Here is a 19,586-nt window from a genome sequence, read left to right on the forward strand (position 1 = left end):
AGAGCTGGCATTCTGTTGTTCTTCACTGTTGTGCATATATGCATGTACAGCAAACTCAGTAAAGAAACTGAAAGTGAGGTAGCTCTCTGGTAATTCACTAAAATTCTGCTAAGTATCTGCATGTCTGTACTTGCACTCTAAGTACTATTAAATATAGAATGGAATATTTTTTGACATTCTGTTAAGAAGACGCGGTAGAGAAAATGATCCTGTTAATGAAAGATCAAATATCTTAGAGGAGATGCCGGAGACTTTTTATATTTGATAGAGATAGGAGAGAAAAGTAAAGATTCACCCCAGAGAATACATCTGTCTACAATACGTTTGTGAAGTTCGCTTGGACTATACCTCATAATATACAGAGCAGAATACATATGCGAATTGTACTGCATTTTTATAATTTAACTCCCAGGAAGAGTTACTAGTAGTGTGTATCAGTGTAGTATTTGATTAAACAGTGAAGGATCATTAGTTTTAACATCACTTTGTTCTTTCAGCTAATAAGAAGGTAAGAGTAAAGAGTTTAACAGTAAAAGGATGTCACCTATTAATACTCCAAGAATACTTATTTGTGCAGTAAGTATTTATGCGATTAGAGTTGGGGCATAATTAATTAAGATGCTCACTATACTGAAAATTCAGGCAATAACATGTACCATGGAGTTATGATCAGATTATCTAAAATGTCACATCTGTTGCGTGGTCCTGGAGATACAATAAATCACAAAAGGAAATGCTTAAGTGGTTTGTATAGTCACCAGAATCCCAGGAAGAAATTATAGATCTGAAATTCAAAATTTGATTGTTTTATATACTATTTCGATTATTTGCACAGCAGTATAAATACACACACAATGTAATATATGACCCATTCCAGGATTTGGAAAGTCCACTCAGCCATAGCAAGTGGGAAGATTTCCCTTGCAAATATGTGCCCCTGCAATTTTCGCTTTCTGCTGAATGTCAGCTTTCATCTTAAAAAAAAAACAAAAACAAAAAAACCCAATACCACATACACACAAAACAGTGACAATAATGGTTTTGAAGATAACTTTCCAAGTGTAAACCAAAACAGTGTTGTCGTCCTGGGTCTGCAGACATACAGCTCTAGGTCCTCTGTTGCTGCTTATAGGAGATAGAAGGAATGTGTTGTAAGGAAGGGGCTTGTTCTTTTTTTAAACCCACATCATCAGAATTAGAAAAATGTTGAGAAATTATATATTAAAAACCCCTATGAGCTAGAAGAGTTATTTAAATAAGATATACTTTATTTGAAAGCTTCTGGAAGTATAAAAGCCCTTCTCTGAGATCTTGATTCTGCTGCTGTGCAGCTCTCAGAGCATTGCTGAGCAAGTGGAGCCCTGTGCGGAGCACCTTGAATGTCACATGATCTCAAGCCTGCCCAAATGCAGGAGACAAGCCCCCATGGAGATGCAGTGAACTCATCACAGAGGAGCATATGCTCTAGAACAATGCAAGGAGGCGGATTCTGTCTCGGATCACATTTCTGGCTGACTGAGGTAGGCTGTCTACACCTCAGACATGCCTCTTCTTTAGCAAGGTTGTCTGTGTTTGGGGCCCTGGTGCTCAATGTTTGGGGCCAGGGTGCTTGTGGTGCAGCTGCCAGGTTTCAGCAGGTCCCTGCCTGGTCCAGGTTTCATAGGCTGCTCCTATGCTTGCAACAAGTAGGTTTAAAGGAATTTGTGGAGGTCACCTTTCACATGTACCCCTTCACTCCTGGATCACACATCCATAGGGGAGGAAGTGCCATGCCCTGATTCCAGTCATCATCATGTCCCTTTTACTCTGCATACTCCTGTGGAGCTGCATGCATATGAACTACTTGTGCCAGGTATATGTATCTCTCCATATCAGGCAAGACTAGGGGTCCACACAGCAGGGTCACTGTGCTGGGTTTAGCACAATTAGGGATCCCATCCATGCTGTAGCTCAATACCTTGTGCCACTGGCAGACTCCATTTCATACTTCATTTTGTAGTGGTAATACTAATGTACTTTAAAATGGCATGTGCTTAAATGCTTTGCAGGATTACTACCCAAAATTGTATCTAGTGGTTTTAAAGACCTTTTGATATTACCTTTTCTGAATTCAGAAAGGTATTGTAATTAGTAGCACTAAACTTTTTAATTAAGTTAAATTAAAACAATCAGATAAGATAATGTATTACCTTGTGAAAATCTTTCTATTGTACAAATTTTCTTTCTTCTCTGATGTAATCTTCATTTGACATTGGCTGTTGGTTGCTTTCCAGGCCAGCTGCTGTGTTACCCAGTGGGGGTGCTGCTAGTGAATCGAAGAAAGGGAAATTTCCCATTTGGCCAGAATGGAACGAAGCAGATATCAATGCAGAAAAGTGGGATACAGGAAAAGCTGGAAAAGAGAAAGATAAAGCTGGAAAGAGTCCTGTTTTAGTAAGTTGAATATGACACTTTTTTTTCAGCTTAATTTGTCTACATGTATTTAATAGAGTATGCTTTGCTTTAACTTCAGAATAATTTGTTTCTGATAAACATGTTAATTTCTCCAGCACATCTTTTAAATTTTTGCCTAAGTTTAAGTGGGTGCCCACTAGATCAAGTCCTGTCTTAAGCTAAATGTATTTTGCCTCTTTTCATTCAAATTTTAAAAAGGAAGACATTGATTTTTCTATGTAGTTTGTGCAACAGTTGTCAAACTAAATAAAGCAGAAATGTTTCAGATAATAATGAAAACTGCCGCTTCTTGTGGGAATAAACACATTGCTTTTACATTTTCAGACAATCTGTATGGCCCTTTGTAAAAGTATAAACAACACTGGAAAAATACGTATTAATTATGCTTGTATAAAACACAGAAAAATAGGCTTTACTAGGGGGCTCATGATTCCCTGAGTATTGTACAGATCTTATAGTCTTAAATATTAGTGGCCATACTTTGAGTTAATAATTACTTGTTGGTCCCATTCCCCTTACCTAATGGGTCAACTAATATATTGTTTCTTTACAGGGATTATAAAGACTGTTGCATAAATTATTAGATTTAAAATATTGCTTTATGGCTGCCCAGCACTGCCCCTTTTGTGGATTATGGGATGGGGAGGACGGAGTTCCCCTTCAATTCTGTTTACTTATGGGGTGATACCAGTTTGGGGACCAAGTCCCACCCTTTCTCTTCTGTGTGGCAATTACAAATTGCCCTACTTCTAAATCAGCCTCTGCAATCCTAGTGCTGTGGCCAGAGAGGGGCAGGGTGTGCAAAGGGGACATAGAGCTAATTTGACTCTAGCTCCATTGATCTTGGCTGAGCTCTGGTGGATACGCCAGCTGCGGAGCCACATTATGTGGCAATAAGAATGTATGTGCCTTGTACTTCCACATACAAGTGGGTCAGTTTTTGGCTCTGATTTACAAGCCAGGGGTTAATAAAACTGAGAAAAAATAGATTTATAATAATAATTAATAATAATCTTGGTTGGGAGCACCAGACACTATTGTAATACAAAAAATACATAAAAATATTTCTCCTTTAAGCATCTTAGTGTATTTCTTAGACTGTCCAGACCTCTAGCATCAAGCTGCATTGCACATTGCTTCTTTCATATACGTGATGTGGAAAGAAGGATGTTAAAAGTTTTTGGTCACTGGTAAAACACGTCCCACGCGATGATAACTTTGTCTCTGAAGTACTTCTGTGACTGCCTGTGAACATTGATTGTCCAGAGGGAGAGGCATATTTCATTTTTTCTCATTTGATCCCTCACATAATGTGAGGCCATCCTCCATTTTTGTGAACCAAATCTTTAAGATCCAAATTCTCCCTTTATATTTGCATATGATTAAATTCACTGTAAGCTGTGTCCACATCTGAAGATGGAATTTTGCCTTCACTGTGGAACTCTATGCTAACTTGGTCAAACAAGTAACTGCAGTATCCAGTGGTCAGTCTGCCAGTCCAGCCTGGTAGGCTTCATTTAAGCTTTCAGACCAGTAACCACGTCTGAAAAGGTCTGTATTCCCTAGAAGCTTTTCTACTTCTCTCATATTACTGTTCCAGTTTTAAGGCACAGACTACTACATTGAAGAAATTGATAAAATCGAGCTTCTAAGCAAAAGAAAAACAGCGTAATGATTTTTCATGCTTTTCTAATGTCTTTCCTTAATTGATAATTATTTAAAACATCATAGTCTTCCCTCCCTGAAACTGTCACTGCAGATTACACTGTTGTAGCTTGCAGTCCTTGAAACATGTCAAAATGGCTTAGCCATTAGGCAGTGTCTGTGTCATGCTACCTGCTATGGGACACAGGTAAGAGTGCCAGTCTCAGGCCAGACTGCCAGAATACAGGGCATATACCCCCGACTGGTCGTGTACTCTATCATAAGACAGTCCCAGTCAGGTCCTTTAGCCCCTCATGCACCACCCAGAAAAATCAGACTTCTGTGATAAATGATTATCACATATATTAGGTTCTTCCAGCTCCAGGAAGCTAACCACTTACCTCAGGTCAAAATATACTTCAGGATTTCACCAAATACTACGCTGGTAGCCAATCCTTTAGTAAGCTAAAACTAAAGGGTTAGTAATATAAAAAAGAGAGACAACAATTATTAAATGGTTAAAGTGAATCATATACATTACAGTTGATTTCAGAGTCTGTAGATCAGGATAATAGCAGTGATGTTAAGTCTGCTAGCTTGCAGCAGGTCTCTCTGGTACATCCAAAAGATTGGAGTCCTCAGTCCATTGTTCAAAGCTCTGGTCCTTTTTGTTAGAAATCACAGTCCAGAGATGTGGAACAGGAATGAGGCAAGAAGGTGATGTCACAATCTCCAGTTTATAGTCCCAGTCCATGTGAATGGAAAAATACTGGCTCAAACAGGGAGTTTGTTTGAACATGATCACATGTTCTACGTGCCCTGCTGAGTCACTGGGCCTCCATTGTCCATTTGCTCTCTGAGGCATCCTAAGGAGGGGCTGACTAGAATAGTTGATTCTCCTTAATGGCCCATCAACACATGGCTGGCGAGTCTTGATGTAAGTCTGTCTTGTGGGTGTTACCCAGGAACACAACATGTTTAGTAACAAGTATACAGTAACATTTTATAACTTCACACACAATGGTAATGCACACATTTCAACAGGATAATAATACTTAGCAGATGATAATTTTTCTAATGATACTTTACAAGGCATACTTTTTACAAGATTTATCACATTTGTGTAACATTGGTGACAATAGTATCACAACCTGTACATCTACCCACTGATGTAACATTCCAGCGACAGATATTTGTATCCATGTACCTATCATCAGTACCTCTCTTTCCACCAATGTGAGCAGTCTCAGAATCTTTTCCACATCCTCAACTGCATAATGAATTTATCCAAACTTCCTGTAACCTGGGTTAGTTTATTCTTAGATGGTACTTGTTCATTAGATGGCCAAAGTTTTAAACTTCAGTGGCTTAACTGTCAGCCCCTACATCTGTATCCAGATACCTGATTTAGCGGCCTGATGTCCAGATGCTGAGCGCTCAGAGCTCGGATTGACTGCAGTGAGAGTTGTAGATGCACAGTCCCAAGTTTAATTTCCAGTCTAAATATGGATTTAGGTGTCTAACTTTAGGCTTCCCAGGTAGAAAACTTTGGGTTTAGTGTTATTAAAATAATTTTATATTAGCATAGGATTCACTCAATTAGTTTTAAGATGGATCTTGACAATCTTAAGAATGGGATTATATGATGGGGATTGCCTGTGACAGCACGAGACTCGATTCGATGACCCAGGAGGTCCCTTCCAATCCCACGTACTCATGGCAGATCTGAAGAAGCAGTTGGCCTTTGAGCAATGAGAGTGATGTAAGATGAAAATGTTCTTTTTGAATCAGCATTTTAAGTGCTTAAAAATTACTGAGAGAATGCTGTCTGAGGTATCTCAGACTGTCTGGTCTTTACTCCCTGTATAAGTAGCCCAAACAGAGTCCTTCAGACAGCCTTCCCAGAAGATTGAAAAGAATAGGGAATCCAAATAATTGGCTTGAATGGGAGGTGATAGAAGACCCGAAAGTCTTAGGCTCCAGAAAGAAATGGGAGACCTGTTCACATTTTACTCTGGCAGTAAAAACAACACAGGTTGAGTATCCTTCTCCTAGTTACATCAAGCACCTAATGTGCTTGACTATGGATTTTGCAGATGCAGTATATTCTGAGAACTCTACTTATTGGTAAGTAACCATCTTTTCTCTTCATTGTGCCATAATGTGTGATTTTTCTTCCCAGTGAATAATTATGAATAGGGCTACGATTTTGTCAGAGAGGACATGGAAATCACGAAAACTGTGACTTCCAGAGACCTCTGTGACTTGAGCCCCCGGTACCTGTGTCCCCTGGCAGCTGGGAACTGTGGGGGCCCGAGCTCCCAGTCGCAGAGGGAGGCAGGGGTGCCCTGCAGACAGCTCCCAGCCGGGGAGGAGACAGGGGTGCCTGGAGCTCCGAGGTGGCGGAGAGACCCCAAACTCCCAAGCACTGCGGGCAGCAGGGCTCCTGGGAAGCCCCAGCCACTGTGGGCGCCCCGGAGCACAGATCTGCCATGGGTGGCCAGGGTACCCCAGCTGGAGCTCAGAGCGGTCATGGGTGGCCACGGGCGCCCCAGGGCTTGGAGCCGCCAGCAGTGGTGGGACCCTGCACCTCCAAGCCATGCTCCCCTAGGTGATGTGGTGAGCCTGCAGCTCACCATTTTGTCATACATATTTTTAATAAAAGTCACAGATAGGTTATGGGCTTTTGTGAATTTTTCTTTATTACGGACAGGTCACTGGCGACTTTTACTAAAAATATGCATGACAGCATCTTAGCCTTAATCATGAACAATGAAGTATTTTAAATCTTGATGATCCAGTGGTATAGTAAATACAAACTTAAATTTTTGTACATGTATATTTTATATAGCATGTCTTTGAGGACCCTGAAGGGAAGATTGAATTGCCACCTTCCTTAAAAGTGAATTCCTGGAAACGTCCACATGAATTTTTAACTAATAAGGTAAGAAGCATGTATTTTAACTGTACAAAAGAGTAGTTACAAGATCTTATAGTGATGTAGACTTTAGGTTAAAAATTGATTTCCTATTTTTCTGACAGACACATTTCATATGCATTTCATATGGCAAAAACTCCAAAAGTTTGTGTATGCTACTTATTCTCAACAACATCTCAAAAAAAGTATGGGTCATATTCTTCCACCTTTCTTCCTGAGTTGCCCCAATGAAACCAATTGTATTGTCTTTTTATATGTATTGCTTGTTCTCATGAAAAAACTAAACTGAAATTTAATTGATGACTGCAGTGTTAGTAGCAGCCACAATTGTTATAACAGCAGAGTGGTAGAATTCAAACTTGCCACAACTAGGTTAATGGATTGCAAATGCTTGGCACGTCCTTGCAAGGGAAGAGACAACTACTAATCTAGAAGAGACATATGTTACCTTTCCTCAATTAAATAAAACAAGAAATTTACAATGAAGGAACTGCAAGCCTCCCTCTGCAAATGCACTCTTTTCTAGACTTGTCAGCTGCAGACATTCTGGAGACAGGTACCTCAAAGTCAGCATGAGGTGCCTCCACCAGACAATAAACAGAGAATGGCTTATGAGACGGATGAAACATGTTAGAACTTAATCAGAGGACTGGAAGGGACCTTGAGAGGTCATCTAGTCCAGTCCCCTGCACTCATGGCAGGACTAAGTATTATCTAGACCATTGACAGGAGTTTGTCTAACCTGCTCTTAAAAGTCTCTAGTGATGGAGATTCCACAACCTCCCTAGGCAATTTATTCCAGTGCTTGCTTAACCACCTTGACCATTAGGAAGTTTTTGCTAATGTCCAACCTAACCTCCCTTGCTGCAATTTAAGCCCATTGCTTCCTGTCCTATCCTCAGAGGTTAAGAATAACCATTCTTCTTCCTCCTCCTTGTAACAACCTTTTATGTACTTGAAAACGGTTATCATGTCCCCCCTCCCCACCCCCAGTCTTTTCTTCTCCAGACTAAACAAACCCAATTTTTTCAATCTTCCCTCATAGGTCATGTTTTCTAGACTTTTAATAATTTTTGTTGCTCTTCTCTGGATTTTCTCCAATTTGTCCACATCTTTCCTGAAATGTGGTGCCCAGAACTGGACTCTGATACTCCAGTTGAGGCCTAATCAGTAGAGTGGAAGAATTACTTTTTGTGTTTTGCTTACAACACTCCTACTAATACATCCCAGAATGATGATGATCACTTTTTTTGCGACAGCATTACACTCATATTTAGCTTGTGGTCCACTATGACCCCCAGATCCCTTTCCACAGTACTCCTTTCTAGGCAGTCATTTCCCATTTTGTACGTGTGCAGCTGATTGTTCCTTCCTAAATGGAATACTTCACATTTGTCCTTATTGAATTTCATCCTGTTTACTTCAGACCATTTCTCCAGTTTGTCCAGATCATTTGGAATTTTAATCCTATCCTTCAAAGCACTTGCAACCCCTCCCAGCTTGGTAAGATCTGAAAACTTTATAAGTGTACTCTCTTTGTTATTATCTAAATCACTGCTGAAGATATTGAACAGAACTAGACCCAGAACTGATTTTTGCGGTACCCCACTGTGAAGCACTGATAACTACAGTCTGGGAATGGTTTTCCAACCAGTTATGCACCCACCTTATAGTAACTCCATCTAGATATTTCCCTAGTTTGTGTATGAGAAGGTCAGGCAAGACTGTATCAAAAGCTTTACTGAAGTCAAGATATACCACGTCTACCGTTTCCCTCACATCCACAAGGCTTGTTGCGCTTTCTTTGAAAGGGTATCTGGTTGGTTTGACACGATTTGTTCTTGGCAAATCCAAGCTGACTGTTACTTATCACCTTATTATCTTGTAGATGTTTGCAAATTGATTGCTTAATTATTTGCTCCATTATCTTTCTGGGTATAGAAGTTAAGCTGACTGGTCTGTAATTCCCCGGGTTGTCCTTACTTCCCTTTTTATAGATTGACACTGTATTTTCCCTTTTCCAGTCTTCTGGAATTCTGTATTCCATGACTTCCTGTATTGCATGTTCCCACCAGGTTACTAACGTTCACATGCTACCAGACAACAGCACAGTGGTTTCTTTTCATTTAGCAAATTTTAGGAAACCCACGTCAGAGCATTGCACCCATGTGATCATAAAAAAAATTGAAAGTTACATTTGAGGAAAAAATGCAGTCTGTCAGTCTTGCAAATTCTCAGGACAAAGAGTTGTCTCAGGACAACTGGTGCACAGGGGCAAAGTCATGAAGAGAAGAACCTCCCTGTTTCAGGTGCTGTCCAGCTGTGTCACCAGTGAGCAGAAGGGGTTAACTACATAAATAGAACTACTTGCCTGCTCTTGTAACTTCACAAAACTCTAATTTTTTTCCTACAGGTCTCTGTATGTTAAACTTGCAGGGAGATATGCCTTCTTGATTCTCTGCAGAGACCACAGTCCCTGTATTGTTTTCTCCCTTTTAAGAATGCGAAAAGGTTTTGGGAAAGTATCAGTGGGGCCAGAAGGCTGATCTTGATTCTCCCACATGTGCTGTTCAGACTGTGGTTTTACTTGAGCAGAACATTGAAGTAGAAATCTGCCATGCAGATCTGAAGATTACGAATATACCCATGATATATTATCATCCTTGGTCTCCCACTTCAGACATCCCACTTCTTCGAACTGCCTACATAACATGTCTGTATCTTTGATAGTATTTGGCTGGCTAATATCCAGTAATGTTTTTTATTTCTGCACAACTCCTTTATTTAATTTTCAGCTGCTTTTAAATAGAAACCAAAACAAGAAATGAATAATCTGCTTGCCATGTCACAGATGAAGTGCTCTTCAACTCTGAAAATCTTTTGCTGCTGTTTAAATTTAAAACTATCCTCTTCCCTTTTTATTCCATTTGAAATCTGAAGGTTCTTAAAGCACTTTGCCTGCCTCTCTAGCTTTTCAGTCTTGTCAGTTTTACTTGTGTCAGCTTGTCAGTTTCATTTTTTATTAAATATGCAGCAAGTGTGTTTCAAGTTTAAATTTTTAATGGGAGGGTGGGGGTGGAAATTCACAAGAGCAAAAGATTGCATGATAGATGCTGCCAAAATACATAAAGTGAGTTGTGGTCGCTAAAGGACTGGGGCAAAGGATATGGCATCCAGAAACAGATAAAGCTATATGTATATAAAATCCTTCAACTACATTTAATTTGTTTAGTATTTCATCAACACTTCTTGTTTTGGTTTTAATCTCCTTAATTTAGTGCCAAATTGCTAAAATTATTATAAATGCTGTAGATATTAATAAAATGATCATAAACACCAAGTGATGAAAAACAGTTAAAATGATGTAGTTAGTGTTAAATGTGGCAGAAACAGAAAAGGATATGGTGAACAAGTATATGTAAAGTAGTAAGAAAAGATTCAAGCAACTGAGCAGAAATAAAAATGGTTTTTATTTGTTTCCAAAGACTTCCACTGCAATCCTTCTATCTGTTATTGCCAGATTGCCCTAAAATAAACAAACAAACATTCTGGTTGTAAGCACCGGCAATAGCTCTTTCTTTTTTTTTTTTTTTTTTTTTACTAGCTTCCCTGTTAGTGTCTTGGTGAAGTCTACATTCATATCAGACCTATTGGAGCATAAGCTTCCGTGGGTGAATACCCACTTGGTCATTTATCAGGTCATTTTTAGCCTAGATTGCATATGTTTCTCATTGGAGCATTAAAGATTGAGGTCAGAATTGAGTTACTGATTATTTTTTAAAAATATAGTTATGTTTGGCTTGAACTCTTGTTGATGTAATCTGACACACACACTGTTTGGAGAAAGCACATTAATGAAGAGACACCCTTTGAAAAAAATGCAGTTGTGCCTGATGATACAGTGTGAAGTTTTAAGTTGGCAGTAAGTGGAGATGAAACAGCTGCTGAAATAGAATGTGTTTCTTCAAATGATTCTTGAGAACTCTGTGGGATAGAAGTAGTAAGGAACATGCTACCCACTGTTTAACTCATTCTTAGGAAACTTTAAAATATTTGCATAGCTGATAGAAAGTGAAGAGCCAGGCCTCAAATGGGAAGGAACAAATGTTGTTTGTCTATTTTAAAACTATCCACTAATCTTTCACTATAGAAAAATGTTCTTCGTATTGCAACAATGACATTAACACAAATCTCTTGTCACTTGCTATACACTGCGGTAAATTTTTTGAAGACATATAGTAAAGCATCTAATAAAAATCTCATTTCATCAAGTGATTACTAGTAATCAGCTTGATGATGTAAAAACAGAATAAACTACAAGAAAGCAAACCATTTTTCCATATATTTTCTCAGAGGAGACATTGGTTCTAGACAAATTATTAAAACAGCATTCACCATATACTGAACAGATGCTGTACAAAACTGGTATTTTTCATTAATTGCAATGTTGTTAAGTTTAGAGGGATACCACCAGTATCTCAAGTCAATTAGATATTGAGTCATCTTGTGGATCTTAGTCTTGTTTCAGAAAACAATAAGTGTAATCATTTGTAAATCATATTGCTCTGAGAGGATATTTTGACAATGGATAAATTATAAAATGAATAGAGATCAAAATGACAGTCTGTTTGTTAAGCAGATCATCAGCATGTATTATACTTTAATGGTGACTCAGGTCCAGATGTCTGTATCTTTGTAAACTATTGTGTTACATTTAGACACATAAATTCCCTTTGAATACTGTGGCAAAATTCACAGTGACTTTATTGGAAATAGGAGTGGTCCTGAAGATTTGTTTTTGTTTTTGAAAACAAAATTACAAAACAACAACATACCTTGGAGCCAAATGATTCAAAACGCCTTTTAGTATGTTGAGTGAAAAATAACTATGTTGTACCATCTTTTTAATAAAATATCTTGAGTGACTCTGATAATCATAGAAGTGAGAGACTTGCTAGAGCCAGGTATGATCTAAACAGTTTTCTCCTTGCAGGTCTGTGAGCGCATTTCCATTCTGTTTTTCAGCATCTGTAGTGTATTATATTCTACTGTATTTCTTTCACAGACAGCCATTTCCACTTGTTATTTTGTCTGTCATAAAAGAACTAAAAACCACTAAGCCCTAAACTGAGCCCCTAAATTTCATTTTCGGTTGTCCTTAAAGTTGAATTTGAATGTTGTGCAGTGAAAGGAGCAAATCTGTTATTGTTAATGTTTGTCCATTGAGACACAGAAAACTTTTGCTAATTATCACTTGTTAAGTAAGTTCCCAATACAACTTAACAATGATTAATTTAAATTTTCAACACCTTCTGTGTTTTGAAGATATTTTTTTTCTATTAAGAAATATTGAAGCAGTCAGGGAATTTGCAAGTCTGGCAGCCTTTTAGCTGATGACTGGAATTTCTAGCATTTGTACAATATTATGCTCATATATTTTTCGTGGACCTTTATTCTCTTCAGTGAATATAGCTACAGACTTTCAATTAAAACCTCTTCTCTTTCAGGTTCCTGTAGTAGTGAAAAATGAAAACTGGTTTGACCTTTTTTCAGCAAATGAACACTTACTTGGTAGTGAGGTATGTAGTAAATGTGATAGCTCATGTCATGTTAAGGACTGATCCCTCAACATTAGTGGTGTAAATAGACCATCAACAGGAGAAATTAAGTATAGTAAATCCTGTCAGTGGGGTGGGAGGTGGGGGGAAATGACAGACTGTCTCATATCAGGATCAAACAGGTTTAATAATGAAGGATTACCATTCTTAGAAACTGAACAAATAAATACAGAGACGTGAAAGGCTGATCAACCGAAATGGGCTTTTTAAAGTAACAGTGCAAGTTATGAATAAGTTTTGTTAATACTTGCATGGAAAATTAATGTATATTAATGCTAAAAGGAAACTATTATTTACAAAAGGAAGTAAAGATCCTTAACTTTAGGGTAAATTCACCCCCACAAAAGAAGTATGGAATCTAAAAGTTCTGAAAAACCTTTTATCATTTTAGTTTACAATATTCACTATATAGAAAAGGCTAAGTTTAGGAATGCATTTAGTACTGGTTAGTATGAACCTACCAAGTCTGTGTGTCAGACTGTAAATGTAAGGAAAGGACATGCTCTTTAAAGAGCAGAGTATAGCAACATGATTATTTTGGAAAATATTTAGAAGATGTTTTAAAATTAGTTAATTTTTTTTACATTATAAGTATAAACAATATCCATTACAGGAACCAATATAATTTTTCATATCTTATAGCTAACGTTGTGCGGGAAGTGGAGGAGAATGGGAATGAATCTCTTAAAATGTATGATTTCAAAATAAATTACGTCTTTCATTTTTTCTGTGGTAAAACAGGGCAAAATACAAATACCGAGAAGCTCTATGGCTTAATGGCTCTTATATCAAGGCCTGTTTTTGAAGCACAGTTTGAAATAAGTATATGGGGTGGTTTCAGATCCTAGCAAACAGTTATTACCATATATTATCTGGGATGTCTCACTTCCTTAAAAAGAACACAGACGTGAATCAGCAGGGAAAACTGCCAAACAATAATCTCTCCTTTTATAAAGGGATGATAGTGTTATATTTCTATTTTTAGAGAACAGGTATGAATTTTGGATTTTGATTAGAGATGGGTTTGAACTGTAGCCTCAGATCCAAACACTCCTGAACCTCCAGCTTTGAAATTTGGATCCAAAATTACCTTTTTCAGAGTTAGGGTGCTTGATTGTTATAAGATGATGCTTGAGCTGTGAAGTTGAATCTGGAACTGGACCATGGGATTTTGGTTGAGCCTCTCTCTAATTGGGAAGTGGGAACCCCAAAACAAAAGCTACTAACTTTAAATTGGCTAAGGATTGAAATATTAATACAAATGGAAATGTGTACATATTAAATAATTTAAATATTACATATTTCATTTATTACTCTGCACATTGATCAACATCTCTTTAGGGCAAGGAAACTATCTTATACAAGAGCCAACTTTAATATATGGATATTCCTGTTGAGCTGCTTATATAGTGTATTTGAGTAAAATAAATTAAAAAGAGGGTTTAGCTTCCCAAGTCACTTAACCAGTTAACCTTAAAACACATAAAAATAGACATATGTCTTGCATAATAAGGAAAAACTTCCTTACCACTAAAGGTCAAGTGTATATTTTTGATCATTAGTGCACTGTATAATCCATTATCTGCTCATCAATCAGTCAGCATCCAGATTTCTGAAAAGTTCTCAGGCCACTTCTCCTGTGATTAGTGCCAGTTCTTGTAGCTCTCATGTGTTTGGTGAATCATGGTTGGTTAGTGAAGAGTGTATTCTATTTCTTGGTAGAATGTTTGATTATAGAAATATTCTTTTCTTTAAAAAATAAAAAATGCAGCAAATACTAAATGTAAAAAATGTGACTGCATTATAATTAATGCATCCTCTTAGGGTATGTCTACGCTTCCCGCTGGATCGGCGGGCAGCGATCGACCCCTGAGCGCTCTCCCATCGACTCCTGTACTCCAGCGCCGTGAGAGGCGCAGGTGGAGTCGACGGGGGAGTGGCAGCAGTCGACTCACCGCGGTGAAGACACCACGGTAAGTTGATCTAAGTACGTCGACTTCAGCTATGTTATGCACGTAGCTGAAGTTGCATAACTCAGATCGATCCCCTCCTCTAGTATAGACTAGGGCTTAGACATCATATGTACAAAGTAAGAGTAGTTTCTTGTTTGCACTCGTATCATTAGACCCTGCCAGCTTCACTTGGCAGGTCTCCCACCCATACCATTCATGAAACAACACTGTTGTGGCATGAGATGTGCTGTTGATGGCATGCATTAATTAATACAATGTCTATTAGCAGTTCCCATTTTCATAAAGCTTTGTAGATATCCACATATAGCTAAATGTCACATATTACGGACGACTTCTAAGGAATATTTGTGCTGATAAAAGCAAACTTGCAATAAATTAATTTTAATGCACTCTTCCGTGAGATTTGCTTTCCAGTTAGCATTTGGAATTGTTTTGCATTTTCTGACTAATATAATTTAACTTCATTTGATTTTTTTTCCTAAAATGTGCAATGTGAAAAACTGAAAACTTTTATTAAAAAAATTTTTTTCTGTGATTTCAGCTGATGAGATGGATAATAAGTGAAATTTGTGCAGTCTGGAGGATATATAATGTGAATGTTTTAACTAATGAGGGTAAAACCAACACCAATGAAACACCTCTATTCTCTTGGAAGCCATGGGAGCATATATATGCCTTATGCAAAGCTATTAAGGGACACATGCCACTGTATAATAGTTATGGAAAATATGTGGTGAAACTTTACTGGATGGTAAGTGACTACTTTCAGTTATATAAAATGTTGTATCTGTGTGTTTATGCATTTAATATGAATATAATGTACTATCTTTAATTATCAGGATAAATATTTTGCTTTTTTGAAAAAAATATGTTTTGTAGTGGTAAAATTGTTAAACTATCAAGATGAAAATGAATATTTCTTGTTATACTTATACAAATTAAGAGTTATGAAATCCTAGATCATTAGCCAGATGTGCAGTAATTGTTTAGAAGAACACTACCTGGAGGATTTTATTGCTTGTTAGGAAATTATATTTATCTAGGCACTACTGAAAAATAAATAATATGTGCAGTTTGTGTATACAGTAGAGATATAGTGTGTAGATAATGTTGCTTCTATTTAAAGAGCTTTTCATATGCTTAGAACTTTCTAACCTGTTTCGCTTTCAAACTGAAAATTTTGGATTTACTCAGACTTAGGTGGGAATTTGAGGAAAAGTGATTGTCATACATTTTTACCACTCTTTCTGTAGTAGTGAATTATTATTATTATTATTTTTACATTGTTTAAGTTATCCATTTTGAACAGCACTAGTACCTTAGCAGTTCGGAGTAGAAATTTGAAATTGGCAGAGCCTACTTTGACAGGCTTTAATTCCTTTGTTGCAGCTGTACCTTCCAATGGTGTGGATGAAACTTTATTTTGATTTTGCTGAGTTATTTGAGGTTTTTTTTCACAATGGATTTAACACATGTACACTTCTTTTTTTTTTTTTTTTTTTTAACAACTGAGAACAGTTTGGAGATCCATCGTGTTAATAAAAACAAAAAACAAACAAACAAACAAAACCCACACAACATCTTAGCATCACACATGAACATGAACAAAGTAAGTGGCAATTCTCATTCAGCACAAGAAGTGGTAACTGGAGTTTTTAAGGAAGTATTTAAATCTATGGAAAAAAACAAGGAGTACTTGTGGCACCTCAGAGACTGACAAATTTATTTGGGCATAAGCTTTCGTGGGCTAAAACCCACTTCATCGGATGCATGCAGTGGGAAACACAGTAGGAAGATATATATACACAGAGAACATGAAAAAATGGGTGTTGCCATACCAACTGTAACAAGAGTAATCAATTAAGGTGGGCTATTATCAGCAGGAGAAAAAAAACTTTTGTAGTGATAATCAGGATGGCCCATTTCAAACAGTCGACAAGAAGGTGTGAGTAACAGTAGGGGGAAAAATTAGTCTGGGGAAATAGTTTTTTCTTTGTTGTGTGTTTGCTGGTCAACCTGAAGCAAATACTCACCAGCAACCACACACCACACAACAGAATCACTAACCCAGGAACCTATCCTTGCAACAAAGCCCGTTGCCAACTCTGTCCACATATCTATTCAAGGGACACCATCATACGACTTAGTCACATCAGCCACACTATCAGAGGCTCGTTCACCTGCATGTCTACCAATGTGATATGTACCAACAATGCCCCTCTGCCATGTACATTGGCCAAAATGGACAATCTCTACGCAAAAGAATAAATGGACACAAATCAGACGTCAAGAATTATAACATTCAAAAACCAGTCGGAGAACACTTCAGTCTCTCTGGTCACTCAATTTCAAACCTAAAAGTCGCAATTCTCCAACAAAAAACTTCAAAAACAGATTCCAACAAGATACTGGAGAATTGGAATTAATTTGCAAACTGGACACCATTAAATTAGGCTTGAATAAAGACTGGGAGTGGATGGGTCATTACACAAAGTAAAAACTATTTCCCCGTGCTAATTTTTTACTATATTATATTTTAAAATTAGCCATTTGCACACACACAGAAAATGAAACAACAACAACACACACACGACTATTTAAAGCAAAATAAATAACAACTGACCAAAACTATGTACACCTTTTTTCCTAGCTGATTGAGCACATATTTCCATTCCAGTCAAATAAAAATCCAGTCAAATACATACAATCTGAAAATTCAAAAATATTTTAAAGCTGGGTTTTTTTGGGAGGGGGATGGTGGAGGTCACTCCGTTGTGCACCTACATGAGCCACAGTCTTTGTTAAAGTAACAAAAGCAATTAACTAAACTTAATGGCTAATTAAGTTCTTAATTAAGTTAAGATCTTAACTAAACCAATGGCTAATTAATGCAAAAAAAGCACAAAATAAATAAAGCACTGCTAATAAAGTACAAAACCAGAAGTTGACAGGCATCAGAAATCAGGATGTAAATACAAGTAATTTCTTAGGGTATGTCTACACTATGAAATTAGGTTGAATTTATAGAATTCGGTTTTGTAGAAAGCATTTTTATACAGTTGATTGTGTGTGTCCCCACACAAATGCTCTAAGTGCATGTAGTCGGCGGAGTGTGTCCACAGTACCGAGGCAACCGTCGACTTCCGGAGCGTTGCACTGTGGGTGGCTATCCCACAGTTCCCGCAGTCTCCGCCGCCCATTTGAATTCTGGGTAGAAATCCCAGTGCCTGATGGGGCTAAAACATTGTCACGGATGGTTCTGGGTACATATCGTCAGGCCCCCATTCCCTCCCTCCCTCCGTGAAAGCAAGGGCAGACAATTGTTTTGCGCCTTTTTTCTTGAGTTACCTGTGCAGACGCCATACCATGGCAAGCATGGATCCCGCTCAGCTAACCATCACCGTATGTCTCATGGGTGCTGGCAGACGTGGTACTGCATTGCTACACAGCAGCAGTTTACTACCTTTTGGCAGCAGACAGTGCAGTATGACTGGTAGCCGTCATCAACGTAGTCCTGGGTGCTCTTTTAACCAGGCGCCTGGGCAAACATGGGAGTGACTCAGCCAGGTCATTTCCCTTGTTTCTTCTCGTGGCGATTCAGTCCCGCACTGTCTTTTAATCTCCAGCTAGCAGAAGATGATGGGTAGTCGTCATACTGTACCGTCTTCTGCCGAGCACCCAGGTGTTCACGATGGCTAGCAGTCGTACTGCACAGTCTGCTACGAGCAAGATGTATAAAGATAGATGAAGAGGCTCAAAACAAGAAATAGACCAGATTTGTTTTGTATTCATTTTCTCCTCCCTCCTTCCCTCTGTGAAATCTAAACCCAGTTTTGAGTTCTATCCTTGAGGGGGCCATTCAGTTTCTCGCAAAGCCACCCCCCTTTGATTATTTTAATTCCCTGTAAGCCAACCCTGTAAGCCATGTCGTCAGTCGCCCCTCCCTCCGTCAGGGCAACAGCAGACAATCGTTCCGCGCCTTTTTTCTGTGCAGACGCCATACCACGGCAAGCATGGAGCCCGCTCAGATCACTTTGGCAATTAGGAGCACATTAAACACCACAAACATTATCCAGCAGTATATGCAGCACCAGAACCTGGCAAAGCGATACTGGGTGAGTAGGTGACGTCAGCGCGGTGACGTGAGTGATGAGGACATGGACACAGACTTCTCTCGAAGCACGGGCCCTGGCAATATGGGCATCATGGTGCTAATGGGGCAGGTTCATGTGGTGGAACGCCGATTCTGGGCTCAGGAAACAAGCACAGACTGGTGGGACCACTTAGTGTTGCAGGTCTGGGACGATTCCCAGTGGTTGCGAAAATTTTGCATGCGTAAGGGCACTTTCATGGAACTTTGTGACTTGCTTTCCCCTGCCCGGAGGCGCAAGAATACCAAGATGAGAGCAGCCCTCACAGTTGAGAAGCAAGTGGCAGTAGCCCTCTGGAAGCTTGCAATGCCAGACAGCTGCCAGTCAGTCGGGAATCAATTTGGAGTGGGCAAATCTACTGTGGGGGCTGCTGCGATGCAAGTAGCCAACGCAATCAAAGATCTGCTGATATCAAGAGTAGTGACCCTGGGAAATTTGCAGGTCATAGTGGATGGCTTTGCTGCAGTGGGATTCCCTAACTGTGGTGGGGCCATAGACGGAACCCATATCCCTGTCTTGGCACCGGAGCACCAAGCCGGCGAGTACATAAACTGCAAGGGGTACTTTTCAATAGCGCTGCAAGCTCTGGTGGATCACAAGGGACGTTTCACCAACATCAACGTGGGATGGCCGTAAAGGTACATGACGCTCGCATCTTCAGGAACTCTGGTCTGTTTCAAAAACTGCAGGAAGGGACTTTATTCCCAGACCAGAAAATAACCTTTGGGGATGTTGAAATGCCTATAGTTATCCTTGGGGACCCAGCCTACCCCTTAATGCCATGGCTCGTGAAGCCATACACAGGCAG

General features: G+C 38.8%; 1 protein-coding gene across 1 annotated transcript in view; it reads left to right on the top strand.

The window, feature by feature from the left end:
* Positions 1-19,586, top strand: part of ADGB (androglobin) — a 238,561-nt gene that overhangs the window by 25,265 nt on the left and 193,710 nt on the right. Inside the window, exons 2-5 of the mRNA XM_077811784.1 lie at positions 2,274-2,433; positions 6,950-7,042; positions 12,544-12,615; positions 15,169-15,378. Coding sequence (XP_077667910.1) covers positions 2,274-2,433; positions 6,950-7,042; positions 12,544-12,615; positions 15,169-15,378 — 535 coding nt within the window. The remainder of the gene's footprint in view (positions 1-2,273; positions 2,434-6,949; positions 7,043-12,543; positions 12,616-15,168; positions 15,379-19,586) is intronic.

This window comes from Eretmochelys imbricata, chromosome 3, assembly GCF_965152235.1.
Source record: "Eretmochelys imbricata isolate rEreImb1 chromosome 3, rEreImb1.hap1, whole genome shotgun sequence".
Taxonomy (NCBI): Eukaryota; Metazoa; Chordata; order Testudines; family Cheloniidae; genus Eretmochelys; species Eretmochelys imbricata.